This window comes from Schistosoma mansoni, assembly GCF_000237925.1.
Source record: "Schistosoma mansoni, WGS project CABG00000000 data, supercontig 0177, strain Puerto Rico, whole genome shotgun sequence".
NCBI classification, from domain to species: Eukaryota; Metazoa; Platyhelminthes; class Trematoda; order Strigeidida; family Schistosomatidae; genus Schistosoma; species Schistosoma mansoni.
The window spans coordinates 324,172-346,359 of NW_017386061.1; the positions used below are offsets into that span (position 1 = coordinate 324,172).

At 35.6% G+C, this 22,188-nt stretch overlaps 1 protein-coding gene across 1 annotated transcript in view; it reads right to left on the reverse strand.

The window, feature by feature from the left end:
• Smp_161250 (hypothetical protein) overlaps positions 1 to 21,860 on the reverse strand; it is a gene marked incomplete at its 3' end in the record, with an annotated part of 39,346 nt that extends 17,486 nt beyond the window's left edge. Inside the window, exons 1-5 of the mRNA XM_018795898.1 lie at positions 21,442 to 21,860; positions 16,025 to 16,405; positions 13,381 to 13,476; positions 2,952 to 3,450; positions 2,005 to 2,086 (exon numbers count right to left, since the gene is read on the reverse strand). Of these exons, the coding sequence (XP_018646932.1) occupies positions 2,005 to 2,086; positions 2,952 to 3,450; positions 13,381 to 13,476; positions 16,025 to 16,405; positions 21,442 to 21,753 (1,370 nt within the window). The 5' untranslated portion in view covers positions 21,754 to 21,860. The remainder of the gene's footprint in view (positions 1 to 2,004; positions 2,087 to 2,951; positions 3,451 to 13,380; positions 13,477 to 16,024; positions 16,406 to 21,441) is intronic.
• Between the last annotated feature and the right edge of the window lie 328 nt (positions 21,861 to 22,188).

The following is a 22,188-nucleotide window of genomic DNA, read 5'->3' on the forward strand; positions in this document are numbered from 1 at the left end:
GAGTTCCCAGCTGATAACATACATAATCACCCCATAAAATCTCAACTTAGTGCACTCAGATCAGTGACAACTTGGTCAATAGAATTCGATTAGTAATAAAGGGCAGGACACCCATAAATAACACTGGTCATTACTACTCAGATACCAATCAATTGTTGACAGCTATTCATGGCTACAAAAAGTGATCTTCGCAACTACAAAACATTCAAAGGAATTTATTAGGAGGGATACAGTATGTTTATTTTGAAGCTATTAAATGATAAAGGTTTTATTCTTAACGAACAAAGAAATACATAGAGAATATTAAACTAGTTTTAACTTTTCAATCTGCAAATTGGTTTGAACGATAAACTTCTGTGAAATATTGACGACTGTTTGTATAATGGGAAGTGCTACACTTTATCAACCTATTGATACATATATAATGAGGTCTATATACATATTATGTGAAGACGGGGGATGATATTCACATTCAATTACACTGCGAATCCGTGAATCGCTATAGATTGCCTAGGTTGAATCAGACACTGGTTACTCTTTGTAGTCTTGTCTACTTAAAAACATAGGGATAGTTTAATTTAGCCGAATGATATTCGCCTATAACCATTGACTATTGGTCTGAGCAGTACGGTAGCTAAACTACGATTTGAGATCATTTAAAAATATGGAAAAACTGAAGCGAGTTCGGAATCTGGCGGAATAAATCTTAATATTCTTGAAAATTAAAATACGACATGCGTTCTTAAATAATTTTAAAACAAATGAGTGCCTCTCAGATTTTGCATTAATCGTTGATATTCTTGAAATACTAAATGAAATCAATAAGAAAGGGCAGGATAAGGATAATTCTGCACCTGAATTGTATGCAGAAGTAAGAATAGTATCAGAAACCAAACTCAATTGACTGTCTAGATAATATAAGGAACTTAGCTACGTTTCATTTGAGACATTAGCCACAAAAAGGGACCTCATTGAAATCTGTTTAGGAATGTAATTTTTACGCTTAAGTGTTCATAACATTTCTAAGGCATCACAGTGTTCAAACAGGAGTTTAATTTACCGATTGGTTAACTTTCTTTTGATGTTAAGATAGCCAATTACAACATTCATATGGGAGTAGTGGACCCTCAAGCTGATACCAGGTTACTTAAACGCTTCAAACACTGGTGGAATGGTATTCCTTGTTGACAGAAGATATGTTTCATAATCAAAAAACGTTTCGGAGTAAAATGCCCATTTTGAGGCCTAATTAAATTTATGGACCAGCGTTGCCATGTATGAACTTAATGATTAGAAATTAAGATATAAACTAATGAATACAATTCTACAGGCGGTACAACAAGCAAAACGACTTGTGATTACCACCATTTAATGGGAAACTATACACATTTGGATTCATCTTACTGATGATAAAGTGACATATATAGCGCTAATAATTGCGTAAGTGTTAATTTTATTAAAAGGAAAAGACCCCCTAACAGAAACTCAATATACGATTTTCTGGAATTTTGTATGGAAGGTCTGATAGAGTATCTAGGGTTCATACAGAACTCTTATTTGAAGTTTTCCCACTATTTCATATATCAAAAAGTTTATATAATTTTTAATCACGTTACCAATCACATCTGAGATACGCTATGTTAATAAAAACTATTTTCTTACTTCACTTCAATAATTACGTTTAGTTAATTTTCTGGTTGGTGTACTCTGTTTACAGTATCTATCTTGGTTTCGCTTTTGAAGATTTTATAGGTTGTTTAATGTGCTTTGTTTACAATTCAAACTTTATGAATATTAAGAGTGAAATACCAGTAGTTTGGTTATAAAATAATCAAAATAAGTTAGAATGGAATTTAGTACAACAATTTAAAACGTTGGTAAATGTAACAAATTTGTGTTATAAAGTATGATGATAATAATAATGAATGATCTGAAATAATAAAAGAAATAAGTATGAGTGAAAGTTGTTTTGTAAAAAAAACGCAAAACGTAAAAAACCCATACCCATCTCTGAACATATCTTCAGGTAATAAACTTCCAAGTTCAGCAATTTGGCAGTTAATATAATCTCGTCGCTTACGTTCAACTAAGGGAGAGAGAAAGTGAAAGGAAAAATAAATATTCTTTTAGGCTGAATTTAAAACATTCAACGCGTATCCTTTCAAGTTGCTATTACACATACATTTAAACTAGCCGTGAACGCTACTAGATGTGTATAAAACTAACTTTATTAAGAAATCAAACATAAACATATTTCTATCGAAGAGGATAACTTAATTTTCTAATAAGAATTTCGTTGTAAATATAAATATTCAACGAAAATTTGGAAGATGAGGAACTTATAAGGTTGACTGCTACTTGAATAAAGCGCTACTATTAAGCAGAAATTGTTGTACAAACAGAAAGGATATTTTAAGCTGAATTGTATTAACTGTGATTATTACAGCATGTGTTACACTTACGCAGCAATTGTTTACTTCAATGTGTATGGTAGACAATTGGCAGACAAAAGCATTGGTAGGACTTGATGTAAATATAGCAAACATTAGGAATTTGCTAACTGCGTATTATAACCATACAGTGAACACATAATACACCTTTTTAACTGTGGAAAAAAGTAGGTTAGGTATGATACCTATTAAAAGAAGAAATCTAACTGCTTAATTTAAGAAATCTATAATAATGAAAAGTGTTACGAAAATGACATTCTTGAAAAATAAAACAATTTTACGCAAGATTGTTTTTGTGGAATATAAGTCGATTTTAAAACCACCTGGACATTCATTTTGATTATTTCAGTGTGACAGTTTAAACGAATGATCGATTACTTTAAGTATTAAATTATTCAAGCAGTCTTTACCGAAAAAATCATAAACTCGATAAACCCTATTTTCATATCGGGAAAAACGACAACCAATGAGAAAATGGAAATAAAAACAAGTATTACTTACTTCGATTATGACTATCTTTTTTCGATCGATCTCTTATCCAAGCTACCCGTTGATCATCTACATTTCGCCCATTAGTTGGGGAAGATATATTTCCAATGCTTAGAGTGCCATGACTTACCGGAAGACTAGTAGCCTCCGGTGTACTATTTAAACCACCCAATGGACTACTACCGCTTTCACTTAGCACTGATTGAGCAGCTCTTGATCCTGACTGTAATGGACTAGTATTATTATCTGTTGTACATAAGTCATCTGGTACAGTAGCTGGACATGAGGACGATACTGTCATGCCAGTGTCATCTCGACTGATTTTAGTACTTTCTTTCAGTAAAAAAGGATTCATATCTACAGGACTGATTTGTACCAAAGAATCCAGCTTATTCCCTGTTTTTAGCATTGATTTTGCTGTTGCTGACGATGATGATGTAGTACGCTGTAAACGTTCAGAAGAATCCGGTGTCTGATATGGAAAATCAATGGTGGAACCAGACACACCAACCTTTGTAAAACAAATAAACAAAACAAACAGTTAACTGAGAGAAAAATATGAAGATTTTATCACCGACCATCGAAAGCATCCAATAGCAAAAACCTCATATATATATATATATATATATATATATATATATATATATATATATATATATATATATATATATATATATATATATATATATATATATATATATATGAAAAAGACATTAAATCACTGGGATAAGCCAACAACAGTTTTGCACCGCATTAATATAACTGACAAAACTGGCATTCCAAACGTTTGATTATCAAAAAATCTAACACCAAAGTATAATAAAATGAAACATTTTAGATTTCACTGTTAATTAGAAAGCGACAATTTCAGCTGCACAAACGAAAAATTGACATCATTTTTCTAAAGGATATATGATTTTTTTTACGTATACTTGTATGATTTTGTTGAAATATTGCACTGTCTACCACTGTCGACAAACGTGCACCCAATTACACATACGCACACACAAAATCAACTTTTATTATGTATGCAATATTTCAGAAACTTCAAAGGAAAGCTTTGCATGATTACTAAGTTTTCTTTTTGCGCGACTAGACGGAAAAAACGCTTCTTTCGCAAAAAAAAAGAATTAGAACAATGAAATAGTTCAATGCTATATTCAAATATACGGTTAGGTTACACCAAATATACGTTGGAATTAATAATTTGGCTGAAAACAATTCTATAAAATAAATGATTGCATAACAAAAACAAAGTTTTTTCTTGTTCTTATGACCCAACTTAATGCTACTTTGCAATAATAAGTCAAACATACATCATTTGTAAAATAAATCCATATCTATCACTAATACAACTAATTCTTCACAATGCACGTTTAAGCATACCTAAACGGAGACAGAAAAACGTACAGTTTTGTTTTCAGAACAAGTTCAATCGCACACCATTTATCTGATAAGTACATAATTAAAAAGACACCTACTAATAAAAACCAAATTTTGATCACAGCTAGCACTTGGCTAATCAGATAAGAGCTAAGATTATGAGCATTACTTTGTTCAGTTATTTGAAGCACATTAAACTTATTATGTTAAACAATGTTTTTGTTGATTTGTATAACACTGTATACACGCAGCTAGATGCAATGACTGTAACAGCTGTTCACTGTCCGCCACAGTCATTGAAACCAGCTCACGTTAGTTAGCAGCAAGTAGCACCTACGCAACCAATATGATAGGTGACTTCTTTTTGGAAGATCTGGATAAAAATGATAGCTTCAACCGTATGGTTTTGAAAATATTATTATCCTGGGTTTATATCAACCAGAGGGAGTAGAGCACAGCTATCATGGTAGATTAGTGATTATTGTGTGATTTTCATTCATGCCTCCAAATGTTCTGGTACAGCCGAGAGCGGGAAGAGTCAGCTCCCCCTCTCCAAATGCCCTCACATGGCCACGTGCATATAACCACTACCAGGGAAGTTCTACTCACTACCTTCTCGTGGCATTACTGTTTTTTACGAAATTGAGAGGACGAAAAGCCAATGTACAGTGCTATAAACGGGTTGGTGGACATGGAGAGTCCACTTAGGGGAGTTGGAAAACCCTGATTCCAAACCAGTGGTGAACATGGGCTTCAGGATCCCAACGAAACAAATGGAGTATGAATCTATTGTTGGTCAACGGCTATCATGGGACTGCATCTCCTAACGTTGCTCCATTGGTTGTGGCCTCCTAAGGAAACCACATGGTTCGGTTTGGGCACCCGGTCAGTATCCCAGCCCTAACATAAATTGAATGATTTATTTGGCGCCTCATTGTACCAATGTTTATGTGTTTAAATAAATAAATAAATAAAAACATTCATTCTTAATTCTCGAGTATTTTTTTAACAACTACGAAGTAATAGATGATTCATAGAACCTTCACTGAATATTAGCGTACAGGAAAAATAACTATATTCCCTCAGTTAACAAAAGATTATGTTTGTTGAAATCTGTTTAGATAAAGAAAATTGGGTATTAGTTCAGTTTATCTGTTCTTAATTATTTCATAAGTTTATTATAATCACTGGAATTGTGATAACAAATACAAGACATAAAAATATTAATATTTATTTCATTTGAGATTGTTGAATAGAACGCTTCTATAACACACCTTGATGGTGACGGGATTGTGTTTCAAAGCAAACATTGTAATTAGTTAAACTAATAGTTTAGAAGAGCGTATTAAATGATTTAAAACTTAATCAAATCATGATTCTTTAATATCTTTATTATGTATGTCAATCCCCAGTAATATTGTGCTACACAGATTTATGATAGAGTGTTAACTACTAAGGGTAATAAACAAATTATATAGATATAATATCTTCACGCGAAATAAGCATGTATAAGTTTGAACGCTGAATGTTCTAAAATAATCGTGTTATAATATAAAGTCACTTGGTATTTACGAATTTTTAAAATTTAGTCTGGTATGAAACATTTTTCCGTTGCTAACTCACTTCAAGGAGAGAAACATTGAAAGGTATGGAGCATCAAGAATAGTTTTGTCCCACTTTAGGACTACTTCGCAGTGTACAATCATGGACATTACGCGGATTGGACCCAGGGACTTCTAGATCCCCGGTGGCCGCCTCATTCCTAAGCAACCGAGTTGAGATCTAATAAGAATCATAATGCCAACTTCCCTTGATTTGTGATACGGCAAGATCAGGAGTCAATGTCCTTGACGATAACAATGAGAACTTTCTTCAAACTAAACTAATATTTACTAAAGCACCCAACTAAAATTAATTGAACAAGTAAGCAATAAAATGACAAAAATGTTAACAGAACGCTAAATTTGAGTTGAAATCAAAATTCACTATCATCCATCGATAGCGTACAAAACTTTCTGTCAAGAGTACGTTTCTACAGACTACAAATCAATTAAACTAACTAACTTGAGAAATATTTCCAACAAAATCAACAAATAGATATTTATAATGGCTACATTTCTATACTTCCAAGAACCTTTCCAGATGTTGTGAGGAAAATTATACATACACATATGTATCACCAATGGCGTTGATTTACAAGAAAATATAAAAAGGTATGCATCTGAAAGTTATCCATACAGAAATATTGTTGTGACTTTTGCCCTGTTAATTATCACATAACGGGGTTGCCAATCACAATACGACTTATACAATCTTAACACCGTCGTCTAGTCCTGACTGTTGAGTCCAGAACGCCAATATCTGCACCCACTATATGAATCATATACTTAAGACATACTTGGTTTATATACAAGCGAACCAGACCACATCACACCATAAAATAAAAATAACAATTATACAGGATCAAACCAAAAATCAGATGTAATTATGAGAGAATGTAACCAATAAATTGGGAATAATTTAAGAATAGCAAATCGTATAATAGTCGTCAATAGATCAAATAAAAGTTTATGATAAAAGGGATGTAAATATATATATGTATAATGCAGTCTTCTGACCGCCTTAAGCGATGATGCAAGCAGGTTTGGGATGTATTTCTCCCCATCAAAATGAGAAATGTTACTTAAGAAAATGGTCGATGTTAACTCCAGAACTAATGATATAGCATGTAGTTAAGTGTTTTGATCACTTCACTTATATTAGAAGTACCATGAGTCCTACGAGGGTACTGCCAGACAAGATCCCCATATACTTTCAAAAGGCTTGGCAGACATTTGTCAACTTGCGTCAATTATGACCTACGCGAGATATTCACCTGCTAACTGAAAGACGAGTTTACTGCTCAGCATTTTGTTCCGTTAAGTGTATGACATGGTGTCGTAGTATGAAAGAAAGTTGTACAGGACTGGCTTCTGTAGGTCCTTTAAGACTCCCTGGTTGCGGTCCTAGAGATGGTGTAACACATTGGCTAGAGACGTTACCAGATATGGCTCAGAATAGAAGCCAGTGGCGAAGCTGCAATAACTTTATTTTATTTCCTTCATAAAAAAATAAGTAACCGCTTTAAGTAGGAGAATTCCCTGTGGCTGTACTTTTGCTAATTGATCTGTCCCTCCCATTATTGTTATTTCACTATCATACACTAATTTCTGTCCATTGTTATACTTCTTTTTTCTTATACGCACCTTACATTCCTTATATCTTCACTTTCTCATTATTATTGTGTGGCGCATATGTATCGATTGTCCCTTTGTACTTATATTAATGTGTTCAAGTAAATAAATAAATCACTAATTAATAACTAACAAAAAAGTATATAAAATCATAAGAAGTAAACTTGAAAAGTTTCCAAATGAAACAAACAGAATAGTGCTCTAAACAACATGATTATTGTTCATGAACTATTCCGACACTTCTTTCAACAATTTTACATAAAGAGTAAGAAATGATTCATTCAGTCAGTAATAAGCAACTTAGAACCTGGTAAATATGTGCATCGGTTCAAGTTCCACACCGAATCAACATAGCGCGAAGAAATTATTGAGACAAATGATAGAATAATAGAAACGATTATTCATAGACAGTATGATTTGAGAATTAATCCGTTGAATAGGAAGTTTGAAATAATTATGGAACTCAAGACCTAAAAGCAAATAAAAAGTTAATGGATCTGTGAAATTAAAACCGATTCTATATTTCGTTCAAGTGTCTCAAACTTTTGACCATGATAATCATACTGATTCCAAACCGAATAGTCTATACCTACCTACACGGCTCAATTCAATTATCAATAACTTTATGGATTGACGCCACATATTTGGTTTGGCTGCCCTTAGCGTTTTACTAACTTAGTGCTATACTAGTAAACATCGCGCGTCGAGGTAGGTAGTGTTTCAGCAGATATAATACACGTTCCAAATACAACAGTCGATGAAGATTCATTACCTTATAGAAAGCAAAATGCAGAAGCAAGAGTTATGATCAAAATAATCCGTGAATCTCAACAGTAAGAAAGGAGGAATCATCGATTAACTGAGTGAACATATCTTAGGTGATTATGGAAAGGACTTCTGATCAAAATACCAAAGAAAGGCGATCTCAGCAAGTGCGATAACTACAGGGTCATCACTCTTCTCTCAATACCAGGAAAAGTCTTCAACAGGATATTGTTAAACAGAATGAATGACTCCGTAGACACCCAACTTCGAGACCAGAAGACTGCATCCTGTAAGGATCGATCGTGTATAGACCAAATCGCAACTCTACAGATCATTATGGAACGATCAATTGAATGGAATTCATCACTCTACATCAACTTCATTGATTACGAGGAAGCATTTGATAGCGCAGACAGGACAACACTATACAGCCGTCGTCGACACTACGGCGTGCCTGAGAACATAATCAACATCATACGGAATTATTATGATGGATTAAACTGCAAAATCGTGCATGGAGGACAGATCACTGACTCGTTCGAAGTAAAGAACGGTATCAGGTAAGGTTGCTTACTCTTACCCTTTCTCTTTCTCCTGCTGATCGACTGGATCATTAAGATGTCAACATTTGGAGGGAAGCACGAGATAAAGTGGACAGCTAGGATGCAACTGGACGATATAGACTTCGCAGATGATCTGGCTCTTCTATCACACACACAACAACAAATGCAAGAGAAGACGACCAGTGTAGCGGTAGGTCTCAATATGAACAAAGGGAAAAGCAAGATTCTCCGATACAACACAACATGCACCAATCGAATCACACTTGACGGAGAAGCTTTGGAGGATGTGAAAACCTCTGCATATCTGGGCAGCATCATCGATGAACACGGTGGATCTGATGCAGATGTGAAGACGCGGATCGGCAAAGCAAGAACAGCATATTTACAACTGAAGAACATCTGGAACTCAAAACAATTGTCAACCAACACCAAGATCAGAATTTTCAATACAAATGTCAAGACAGTTCTACTGTATGGGGCCGAGACGTGAAGAACTACGAAAGCCATCATCCAGAAGATAAAGGTGTTTAATAACAGTTGTCTACGCAAGATACTTCAGATCCGTTGATCAGACACTATCAGTAACAGGCTACTGTGGGAAAGAACAAACCAGATTCCAGTGGAGGAAGAAATCAGGAAGAAGCGCTGGAAGTAGATAGGACACACATTGAGGAAATCACCCAACTGAGTCACAAGACAAGGCCTCACCTGGATTCCTGAAGGTCGAAGGAGAAGAGGAAGACCAAAAAACACATTACGCCGAGAAATGGAGACAGACATGAGAAGAATGAACAAAAGTTGGATAGAACTAGAAAGGAAGGCCCGGGACAGAGTGGGTTGGAGAATGCTGGTCAGTGGCCTATGCTCCATTGGGAGTAACAGGCGTAAGTAAGTAATTATGGCTACCACTAATGTTAAAAATATCCGACCAAGACACTAATGACTATGAGTTGTTGATCAAACAATATTTAATTAAAGACGGAAAAGCAAAACAAAATGAGACTAAATATTTGGTCATCGCATTAATGAAACCAGATCCCTTCTAGAAAAATATGTAAATGAAACGAGGAAGTTATAAAGTAACTTGAATTCAATTAATTAGATGACCTGTGATTGCACATAGTAAACAGTTGATAGAAACAAGCGAGAGTAAATCAAGGGATACATCTTCGTGTTTATGATATTGGTTTCCAGCTCTATGATACATAATTAGATATATGATTCACCGGTTTACATCATTTTTACGAAGGAAAATACGAAAGACCAACACAATAAAAATCTTTAGTTAATTCATGTAATGAAAATAGTTCTTAACTGGTACGATGAAAACTAAGATTATCATAATTCTTATTTGCTTATTTTCTAACTTACTTTTTGTAAATTATAGAGTTTTATTTCATTTATTTCTGTTAGCCATCATTCATCTCTGCTCAAAAAAGTTGTCGATATTATTATTGTTGCCTTTCTTTTTCAACTTAAACTGAGATACAATTTAAACCGATGTTAAATTGTACCGAATTGTCTAATCTGTATTGTCTATTCAGTCATATGCATGTATAACAAATAGGACAAACTACTGCAAAATTAACGAGGCCATAAGATTTTGCCAGACAGTTACGTCATCTAAGTAAACATAAATAAACTATGATCTTTCGATTTGATTATATCTCTTCAAATTAGAACGTTTTACTTGTATCCATGGGACAATAAATTTCTGAAAAAAGGGGCTTGTCTAGCTTCTTTATCCAGGCACTAGTCAGTCTACACTTTAGAGTTTGGAAGCAGGACACTTATTAACCGTGGATAATTTATAGACTTTTTTACTACTAACGATATTGTATGTACACAGAACGTAGATCAGATGCTAGTCCAATTGTTCAGATTACCGTGGAGCATAATATAGTTCATCATATGACGAAAAATTATGTATCCCTATCACAACAGAATGAGTCAAATTATAAGAAAGTACACTAAATGTGGGTGTAGGATTCAATTTTATATAGATACATGGATTAAGCCTGACAGACAGTACTGACGATTCAGACACTATGTTTAAACTGTAATAAGAACATGTATAACGTGCATCAAGATAAAAAGATATCTATTATTCAAATTACTTTTGTTTCTCATCAAAGACAGTAACAACATATCTTTTTGATTTGACTATGTCACATAAATACTCAGCAATTCATTCAGAGTTAAGACTGGTGTCAGACAATACAGTTTACTCTCGTCTTTACTTGTCCTTGTGATTGTTGAGTGGATAATGAAGACCTCCAAAATTCAGGAAAAGAAAGGAATCTAGCCAAAGCCTTGGACACAGTTGGATGACCTAAAGCTGCTATCGCTTACACGGCAGAAAATGTAGATGTTAAGGCATGAATTGTCAAAGCAAAGGTAACAGTCCTATAACTGGTATTCAAAAGAATTTTCACCTAAAACTAGTCAGAATTGTAAGCGCTAACCTATTGTACTTTCTTACGTACGCCTATTACTCCTCACGGAAGAGCATAGACCATCCACGAGCATTCTTCACCCAACTCTGTTATCCATCCTTTTGATGTCTGATGCCAATTCCCGGCATAGTGTGTTCTTTGGTCTTCCTCTTTTCAGTTTCCTTCACGATTCCAAGTTATCGTTTTCCTCGTGATACAGTTTCATGATTTCCGAAATGTGTGTTATATCCACCTCCAACGTCTTTTCCTAATTTCCTCTTCAGTTGGAAGCTGGTTTGTTCTCTCCCTTAGTAGGCTGTTGCTGGTAGTATCCGGTCAACGGACATTGAGTGTCTTGTATAGACAATTGTTTAGAAATATTTGTACCATTTTGATGATGGTTGTGGTAGTTCTCGAAGTTTCAGCTCCGTTCAGTCGAACTGTCTTGACGTTCGTATTGAAAATTCTTACTGATATTGGTTGACAGTTGTTTTGAGTTTCATATGTTATTCAATTGTAAGAATGCTGTCTTTTATTTGTCAATCCTTACCTTTAAGTCTGCATCAGATCCTCTACGTTCATCGATGATACTGCTGAACAGGTACGACAAAATCTCCATCTTTATCAGAGTTTCTCCATCAAGTATGATTGGGTTGGTGTTCTCTGCACTGTATTTGGGGATCCTGCTTTTTGACCTGTGTATTTTGAGACCTACTGATGCAGAGGCTGATGCCAAACTGGTTGTCTTCATCTGCGTCTGTTGATGTGTATGGAATAGAGTAGCTAGGTCATCTGCGAGTCCAAATCGTGTAGTTGCATCAAAACCGTCCATTGTATTTAGTGTTTCCTCTCAGGTGTGGAAGTCTCCATAATCCAATCGATCATTAGAAGAAACAGAAAGGAGGAGGATGAGCAGCTTTGTTTGACCCCGGTTTTTACTTAGAATGTATCTGTCAACAGTCCATCATGAACGACTCTAGAGTGTAGTCTGCCTTATGATTTCCGGATGATGTTGACGATTTTCTCAGGTACACCACAGTGTCGGCGGTTTCATAAGGTTCTTCTATCCACGCTGTCAAATGCTATTGTACGGAGCTAAAACTGGAGAACTATCAGAACCATCGAAAAGGTATTGATGTTTGTAAACGACTCCCTATGGAAGATACTCAAGATTCATTAGTCAGTAACCATCAGCAATAACATAATCTGAGAGAGGAAAAATCATCTGCCACTTGACAACATTAGGAAGAGAGTTTAAGGGTGGATAGGATACGCCTTACAGAAATCATTAAACTGAATCATAAGGCAAGCTTTGACCTAGAATCCTCAGGACGAAAAGAAAAGAAACAAACCAAAGAATACATGGTGTTGGGAATTGGAAGCAGACGTTGAGACCGTGAATACCGCTTGAAGACAGCTGGGAAGGAGAGCTCAGGACAGAATTACTTGAAGATCTCAGGTCGATAGCGTATGCCTCAAGAGGAGTAACAAGCATAAGTAATTAATTACGCAAACCTTATCACTATGTACCAGCTAATATTATTATGCTTAGTGAGTGAATTAAAGATAATTGTCACCTTTGGAATAGTAAATAACCGTAGTTCCTCAAGGGCAAGTTACAACACAATGGATTGATAAAAAAGCTAAAAGGCGAACACAAACGATCCATAAAAGCTGTCATAATCATTGGCAAACTACGGTTAATTAATTATGAATAAATCACAGAAGCTTAGTGTTAACGCAACTCAAAGAACAGGAGCCAAATACACTTCACTTGTATTTCATGAATAATCTTATAAAACTCTTTAACTAATACTGAATTTACGATTGAATAGACTTGTTAGTTACTAAAACATCTTACAGGGAAAAACATACATGTTGTAATGATAAAGTAAATTATTAATTATAAATTCCGAAGCAATACTAGAGATAAGACGAAGAAGAAAAACAGAATACTGTCATGAGAAAGAAAAACAGTGCCAAAAGATATCAGTTATCATGATAAATTTGTTACAAAACTCAGACAGACACAACAACAAATATATGTGTCAACCGAACTTACAGATGATGAAAGATTTATGGACGGTGTAATATTATTCAAATCAAAGCTATCACTTCCTTGATCTTCCATTATATTTGCAAAACAGGATTCAACTGGCTAAAATAACAAAGAGGTGAAAAATGTCAGCATTTTTTATATACATAAAAGATTGATGGTGCTGTTGGTTTTGCATACAGAAGGATTTACTGGGTAACAACATATCATTAAGAAATGTTTTTATACATGCAAAACAATGACACACAAAGGTGTACTTTTAAAAATAACCAACAAGATAGATGGGATCCAGTCGACATTGAACTCTAAACAACACAGTAATTGTATTTATATTAACAGTACTGAATGTGGATCACTGCATTAAAAAACCCATAGATTTCTTCCTGTAGAGGGTTCAATTACACTTTTGTTGTGATATATGTGAACACTGTATACAGGGTCATCCTATTGGTTGGTTAATAACTAATCAGCAAATATTCAGTTTTCAAATACAGAAAGGACTCAACGAACTTCATCCATTTACTACAGATTTTGGAGCATGACTTCCTTAAAGTAGTAAACAACTATGAGAGGAAACATTCTAATTTGAGATTTCTTGACTCAAATTTATTTTAATGTTTACATTTAACTAGTACGTATGTCTAACTCTTAACATTGTTCACTCCAACAATTTATTTTCCGGAACGAGAAATTCAATACAGTAAATAGTTAAGTTTGTATTAAGTAGCTTACCATTTATAGCAGGTACAGATCAACGACTTGAAACTAGTATGTATTAAACACTCTGGGACTCAAAAGCAATCAATCTAACAGTATTTTAAGATATATTCAGCTTATCGAAATCTTAAATTCTAAAATCTCAATCTTAGGAAATTTGCCCTGAAACAAGTCATCAGTTCGAAATGGATTATAACATGTTTATTTGTAAGCAAAAATTAATATACACTGACTAATTTATCAGAGCTATGTGGGCTGACCCCTTTGAAATATTTATTTTCAGATGAACCAAGCAATCACTCTTACTGTGAATTAGAGAAAAAATAAATTTACTAACTAAAGAAAGCCTTATTAAAAAAACTTTTCGGTGAATTACGAAAAAAACTTGTAAGTAAATCCCCATTAGTAATTTACCATAGAATGGATCTAAGTTCTAATGTTAGTTGGAAATAAGATATAGCCGATACGCTATTTAAAGAGGTATGCAGGACCCAGGAAAATTGACAAACGAATTCCAATCAAGCGACAAAAGTGACTTGCATATATCCGAAAGTCTTGGTGTTTCATCCTGGATACGGTTATGGACACGTACTATCAACACGTCTTAAAGCATGGTGAAATCGTGGAAAACACGATAATAGGCAGGAAGAATATATATTTATCGACAGAAGTTACAGAGTATTTAAATAATACATATACGTAGCCTTCAGTCGTCCATATGCATCTTTAGATGTGTTCTGAAATCTGAGCTGTCTTCTCCAGGTGTTCTGCCAACACCGTGCTTCCGATGCACTGAAACTCTTCACTCTATCCGAAAACTATTGCAAAACTTTGATGCCACGTCCTGCTACACACTACTCACAAATATCTTTGTAAGTAGCGTCCACTACAATAGTTGCTACATCGTTTACCTACTAGTATCAATTCATGATATAATATGCTCTTATAATGACTTATCTTCGTTAATCAATCACCTTGATAACCGTTACTATATAAATCTCAAGGGTGTTTGATATCAGAGGGCAATAAGAAGCGGCAACTACAGTTTGTTAGAGGATATCACGGGTAACAAAGCTATAATCACATCGAGCGAATTCGAAGAAGAGAGGCGAATATGTGTGTGCGAGCAAATACAGAGGCGAATTTATAGTCAAATCGAATAAGGGCACATCAAAGCAAAGGCTATCAATAGGTATTCGAGTACATATATATTCATGGAGAAGAGAATGATTTACCCAGAGATATTTAAGCTAGAGAAATGTGTGTAGGTCGTCATGTAACCAAGCGTACACAATTATACCGAAAGATAGTGATCATAATAGTACGAAGAAATAGACGAGTTATTGCTCGAATAACACTGTCTGCTAAGTAAGTTAATAATAGGGCTTTACAAAAATTAACCGTAATCGAAATTGATTGTAGGAGAGCTGCTATAATCTGTAAAAGCACTAACGACTTAAAAGGAAACTTATGAAAACAAAACAACATTTACCTAGCTATAAACCAGTGCAATAAGAATGCTATAAATCTTTAAAGTGAGATGTTCGAGACAGACTGGGAAAAAAGGTAATCATTAATTGTGGAGCTCAGTGTCGACTTATAACTTGATAAGAAAACAGAATAATGCATTCCTCTAACACGTAAACTATATATTGTTATGATATATCCTAAGAATAAGTCTGAAACTTCAAGTTTCGTATGATATACATGCATGGCAATCTTAAGCAAAAAGTTGTATGTATATCTATTATTTCACGACACTAATTTAGGAAACAATTTGAGATAGTATGTTGAATTAGTGCGTTAGGCATTTTCTTTACTACCACTAAGCATAAAATAAAATTATCAAGAACAGCCAATAACTATGTAAAGTAACTTAATTCAGTGTATCATTACATTAATGTGGCAAGATAATCAAAAATATTTAACGTACAGAATTCATATCAGAAGGGGTTGGTGACTCAATAGATTCCATTTCAAGTATACTTAGTTCTGAATTAGATTTTACTTGTGTATTTGGAGATGTCCCATCGTCAAAGCTGCTGCGTTTAGACTGTATTTGCTTGGCTTGACCATGTGGTAAATTACGAGGTGTGAAATGCATAGGTAATGATTGATTAGGTCCTCTGTTAGAAGTAGACATACCGTACAAAGAACTTCGACTGGTATCTTTAAAGTTTTGAGTAGAAGCAGAGTTTGCAGCTATAAGCGATGAGCCACAATTACTGAAAGTCGAGTTCATCTGCTGGTAGTTTCTTTCAGGTAGTTGCGATATCATTTGTTGTGAATCTCCAATTGATTGAAAATGTTTAGTCTGAAAAGAAATGATAGTCGTCAATCTAGAAACATGTTAGGGTACACCTGTTTAAATATACCAGATTTATAAATCATTAGGGTTTTCGTGCTTTTACAGTACTTAAAATTTAAAACTCATGAACTACAAAACTGAACCATAAACTAGTTAATCACTTGTCACACCACACTTTTCAGAGATAACTGAAATACACTACTAAAACTGTTTGCGATCGAATCAGTAATTTATTTAATTCATCGGAAGTACAGTTATGTCAGGTAATTTTAATTAATATGTTTCCGATGGAAAAAATACATCATAAAGGTTTGGCTTCTCAACAGAATGACATTATAGACAACAAGAAATCAATTAAGATACAAGGTTCTTCATTTAGTACTTCAGATCAACAGTCACCATGCGAGCAAAAACTTAAATTATCAGTAATCTTCAGAACGTTCAAACCTATGTATCTGTCGCAACAAAATAACGTACAGAAATACTGTCAAGGCTTTGGAATATGAGAGTTTGACTATATTAGTCATTGGTGTGTTGGACATAACTTATAACATTTGTTAGGGATATCAGACATTCAGGTACAACGTAGGACCAGGCACATATATGCATCGGTCCAGGTTGCCATACCTCATTAGGACAAGATGAACATTAAATTCATAGGAGCAGTTACTTCACTGGTATAGGGAGAAAGAATTAGTTCGTAGAATTAAAGGTATGAAGCAATTTTAACCCCACAGTTTAAGGGGAAGACAGAGTGTATACACCGGTGCCATTGTGATCGATTCTGAGCCATGTCACACAGTCTCCAACCATTGGTTACGATAGTCACGCAGACCACAACCAAGTAATCTGCATCTACCAACATGGCTCAGATTAGAAGTAAGTGACTTCAAGCACTGATGCCACGTTTCGGTTTGGCCACCATTAACTCTCTTCCTACCATCACCAATACTAGTCAGCATTGCGCGTCGTGGTAATCGGTGTTCACGCATACTTAACACGTGGCCCAACCATCTCAGTTGATCAAGATTCACAACCTTATCAACTGATTCACCATCATTCCCTAATACCCTGCGTCTAACCTCACTATTACTTACCCGGTGATCCCAGCAGATGCCAGTAATATTTCTAAGACGTCTGTGGTCAAATACTAGTAGCTTACGAGTATCTTCTACTTTTAATGGCCATGTTTCACAGCCGTAAAGTAGAACAGAGAGAACTGCTGTGCAGTATATTCGTCCCTTAATTGATAGACGGATATCTCGCCTTCGCCATAGATGACATTAGTTGGCAAAAGCCAAACGAGCTATTTGAATCCGTGCAGGGATTTCATCATACATCAACCCATTAGGGCTGATCAGACTTCCAAGATAAGTGAAGTTGTCAACGTATTCGACTACTTCACTCCCTATCCTTAGTTCAGGTATTGACGCAGGCCAGTTCTGGAGCAACAACTTGCATTTAGAAGGAGAGAAACGCATCCCAAACATCCTAGCATTGCCCCTCAGTGTTGTCAAAAGCCTCTGCATTTTATCAGCGTCTTCACCAAACAGGACTATGTCATCTGCGTATTCTAAGTCGACAAGTGGACCTCCTGGTAGGAAATCAATGCCCGAAAATTCAGTTGACGAGAACGTTATTTACAGCATTAGATCTATGATGAAGTTGAACAAAAATAGAGGTAGTGGACAGCCTCGTTGGAACCACTTGAGGTCGCAAAATCAGATGACAGTTCGCCACAAGCTCTCACTTGACTAGTAGTGTTTGAGTAAAGAGCCTTCACAAAGTTTATGTACTTCTGAGGCACACCTTTCAATGACAGACACTGCCACAGAACCTCTCGGTCTACGGAGTCAAATGTCGCTTTTGACTCAAGAAAGACCACCATTGTCGGACGCCGATAAGCATGTCTGTGCTCTAAAACCTGACGAATAGTGAATATGTGGTCGATACAGACACGACCAGGTCTGAAGCCAACCTGATTTTCTCGTGTTTGCGGTTCACGAGTCTTAGTTAGGCGCCCGATAATTATTGGGGCTAGTATTTTAGATGCTATATTGGTCAAAATAGTCCCTCTATGGTTATAGCAGGATGATTTAGACCCCTTCTTATATATTGGGACAATAAGTGATTGTGGCCAGTCGGATGGGGTTACGTCTAACTCCCAGATTTTAACTAAAATATTAGTCAACCTAACCCCTAGAACTAAACAACCATTCTTAAAAATCTCTGGAGCCAATCCACCTGGACCAGCTGCTCTTCTTTGTTTCAGATTAGCTATAGCTTTTTGAACTTCAATTAGAGTCAGGGGGTTTACTTCAGTGTTCCATTTAGGTTATTTGGGAATGGTGGTTAGTTGTGGAGTAGCTGAACTGTTCCTTAAAGTATTTAGCTCATTATTCTAAACGTCTAGACGGAGAGTAGATAAGAGTACCGTCTTTTTCCGAGATTTTCTTAGTTACACTTGACTTTTTAATTCCGGCTTTTTTTATTAATCTGAAAAGCTGTCTTGTGTTACCCACAGCCTCTGCCTTTTCTATCTCTTTTGATTGCGTTGCCCACCACTACTCACGATCATTCCGTAGACTCTTGGTTAGACTATATTTAATTTGTTTCCGCTGTTCATTGTGTTCGGAGCTTGATGGGCTAAGTTTACGAGAGTCTATCAGTGCAAGAGATGTTAAAGGAATCCATTGGTTCTTCGCAACACTTTAGTTCAATTCACTAGTAGATGACGCTGTTGTTTCCACATATGTTCGTATATATTTCCAAACAACATCTGGGTCTGTCTCATTTTTGAAGTTGCTTAAGTGTGACTTCAGTTGTTTCTGGAATCTACCTTTGGCTATCTCATCGGTGAGCTCAACTTTAATGGGTCTTCTTAATATCGCTTTTCTGAGTCCAGTGAGGCGGCAGCAAATGCGTGCTCGTATTAAAACGTGATCAGAGTCTAAACAAGTATTCCAGTACGAGTGACAATCTTCTATCGAGCCTTTCCAACGATGATTGATGGCAATATGGTTTATTTGAGTCCATCGTTGGTTTGGTGCGGGTGGTCGCCATGTTAGACGACGTCTCTCCTTATGCTTAAAATTATTGTTCGCTAAAAATAAACGATTGTCTGAGCATAGTTGCAACAGACGATCACCATTATCTGTTCGCTGAGCCGGAATACTAAAGTACCCACCTAAGTGTCTTTCTGTTTAGTTTAAGCTACCTGCTACGAATACTATGTCTGAGTGTTTAGCTTTTGTACTTTGGAGCGAGGTTTCAGCAGACCTGGGACAGTATTTCGCGCACTAGAAGCGTTGGTAACACTTAAGGGAAAAGTATAGAGTTGATAGTCGAGATAGGATGAATAATAGGAATTGAAGAGGGGAATTTATTATGAATACAGTGGTCGCCAGTGCTGTTAGAAGTATGGGGGCGGTTATCACTTCCGGATCGCCCACACCGTGAAAAGGTTCTTCTAGAGGTACCTGAAAAGGAAATTAGGTTAAAGTTGGTCCTGAGGGTGTGACCCCAGTGCCCAAAGGACAACTGCTTAAGGCTGGTCACACACGACCTTTTTATATTAGCTCCATGCTTGTTGAGACCTTACCGCCGGAGATGGATATCCGTGGGATAAGGCGAGGTGTTTATTTTCAGGGTCAACCTTTTCTAACCTCACCCTTTCTTCGTGGGAATGCAGTACCGCTGTAATGCTGGTTGTCTAGAGGGAACACCCTATTGCCGTCACACCTCTGTACAGTCAGCAGTACAACTTCACTCTCGGACCTTGGGATATCACACCCAAATTATAGTTTTGGAGAAAAAATGTAACCATATAACTCAAAAGAAATGGCTTAAAACTGAGTTGGATTGGCTAGATTAGTAATTAAATCTTTAATAACTTTAACTTGATCCAGTAATTTTAGTAAGTTGATTGACTGTGTGCAGCTTAAATTCCTAGAAATTAATCTTACATTATTTGATGCAATCAAAGATTCCAAATCGCTCTTTTAATCCTCAAGTTATTGAAAACTGTAGTCTGTTTGTAAGCAAGCGAGATGAAAAGAATCAATAACGTGTAAATTCGTTCTTACGACAGAATGTGACTATAATAAAGTAACATTTGATTCCAGTCTATAATATTCCGATCGTCGCTGCTACCTTGACGTGGTGGTCGGGCTTGCCTATCATGATGAACCAATCGAGCTACACTGGCTGGAGCAATCGTTATCATATAGCAACATTTGCTGCTTGTTAACCAGCCGATAATATCAGAATTGTCTAAAATAACTATTCGGTAAGTTGATGTTAACACGCTGACTTTTGCTGAAAAGATTTCACAACTCAGAGGAAAAAATTCTCTTTCTCCTCCTTACCGTCTACTTACCATCTAACTCAAGTAATGGAAATAATTTGCCAAAGAATTTTTATTGTTTTACTTTTATGTTTTCTCTATCAATGCTGATACAGAGATTTTATTATTTAGCTGACCAGTAAATAAATAATAATGAATGTAGACAATCCTGGTTTATTTCAACCCAGTTGGTTCAAACTATAATAACTTGATGTTATCTTTACTTCCAATCAATAAATATGAAACCGACCAGCGATAAAGAATATTTACCATGTATTTCGATCGGAAAATTATTCTAAGGTTGGTAAATTATTAGCAAGAACTAAGGGTTGTTAGAATTCAAACTGTTGTCTTATTTTTCATTTTTAATCTCCACAAAATAATTTTTATTGTATTATTATAAGAAACTTTATGCACATGAAATATCTGCTCTCGCTTTTTGCTCTGATATATTTATAAACATAACCTTCAAGACCACGTTGACAAGGTACACGAGTTTATGGAATCTTCAGTTACATGAGCACAAACTTTATCTTGATTAGAGCTCCTCTTACCACGCAAGCTGAATAAAAAGACGTGAAATTTAAACGTTATGCCAGTTCAAACTTCTAGGAAAGAATGAGAACCAAAAAAATTTGATCAAAATGGAAAGTAGGGAATAATGCCACAGTGAAGTGACATTTTATTAAAGGCTTACTTGATAAGCTCCCGTCTGATTCTGCTGATCAGCTGCATTTAAAGAAGCCAAAAGAGCACTAGCTCCAAATCCTCGGTTGTACTGACTAGCTAACTTAACATTATCATCAATCTGCTGCGTCGAGGCTTGAGAACCGGAAAGAAGAAGATTAAGACATGGGTGCGATGTTGTTGTTGGACTACTAATGATCAGTTTGGATCCTCTTGATCGACATTCACTTGATGTTCTAGGTCCCAATTCTTCATGTACAATGCATTCTTCATTCAGTGTCTGCTCACGCATACGCTGCTGTCGGGCAGATGTGCGGGACATGCTTTGGAAAGATCTTTCTCCTGAACATATGGCGAAAACTGCACAGTACGTCAGTAATGAGCGAGGACTTCGTTTACCTCTTGAACACTATCGCGTAATAAAGCCGACGAATTACCAACAGGTGAATCCAATAATCTAATAAAAAGCAAACAGCCATTGGCAAGGTAAAATACGCCACAGCTATCACTGAACTACAGATTCATATAGTGCATGAATAAAAAAAGTGAGCTACTCTTCTTGTCTCCACGATCTTGATATTAAAGCTAAATCTAGTCTTAAACAGTCATATTTAGTTTTGAATACTACCTTCAATTTATACAAATAGATTAACTCAAAATAGTTAATATACGATAATCGATTTACATGCGTGGTCGTCTACAGTTTAACCTAACATACAGAAATTAAATTTACTCATCTAGCTAAAGAACACACTGT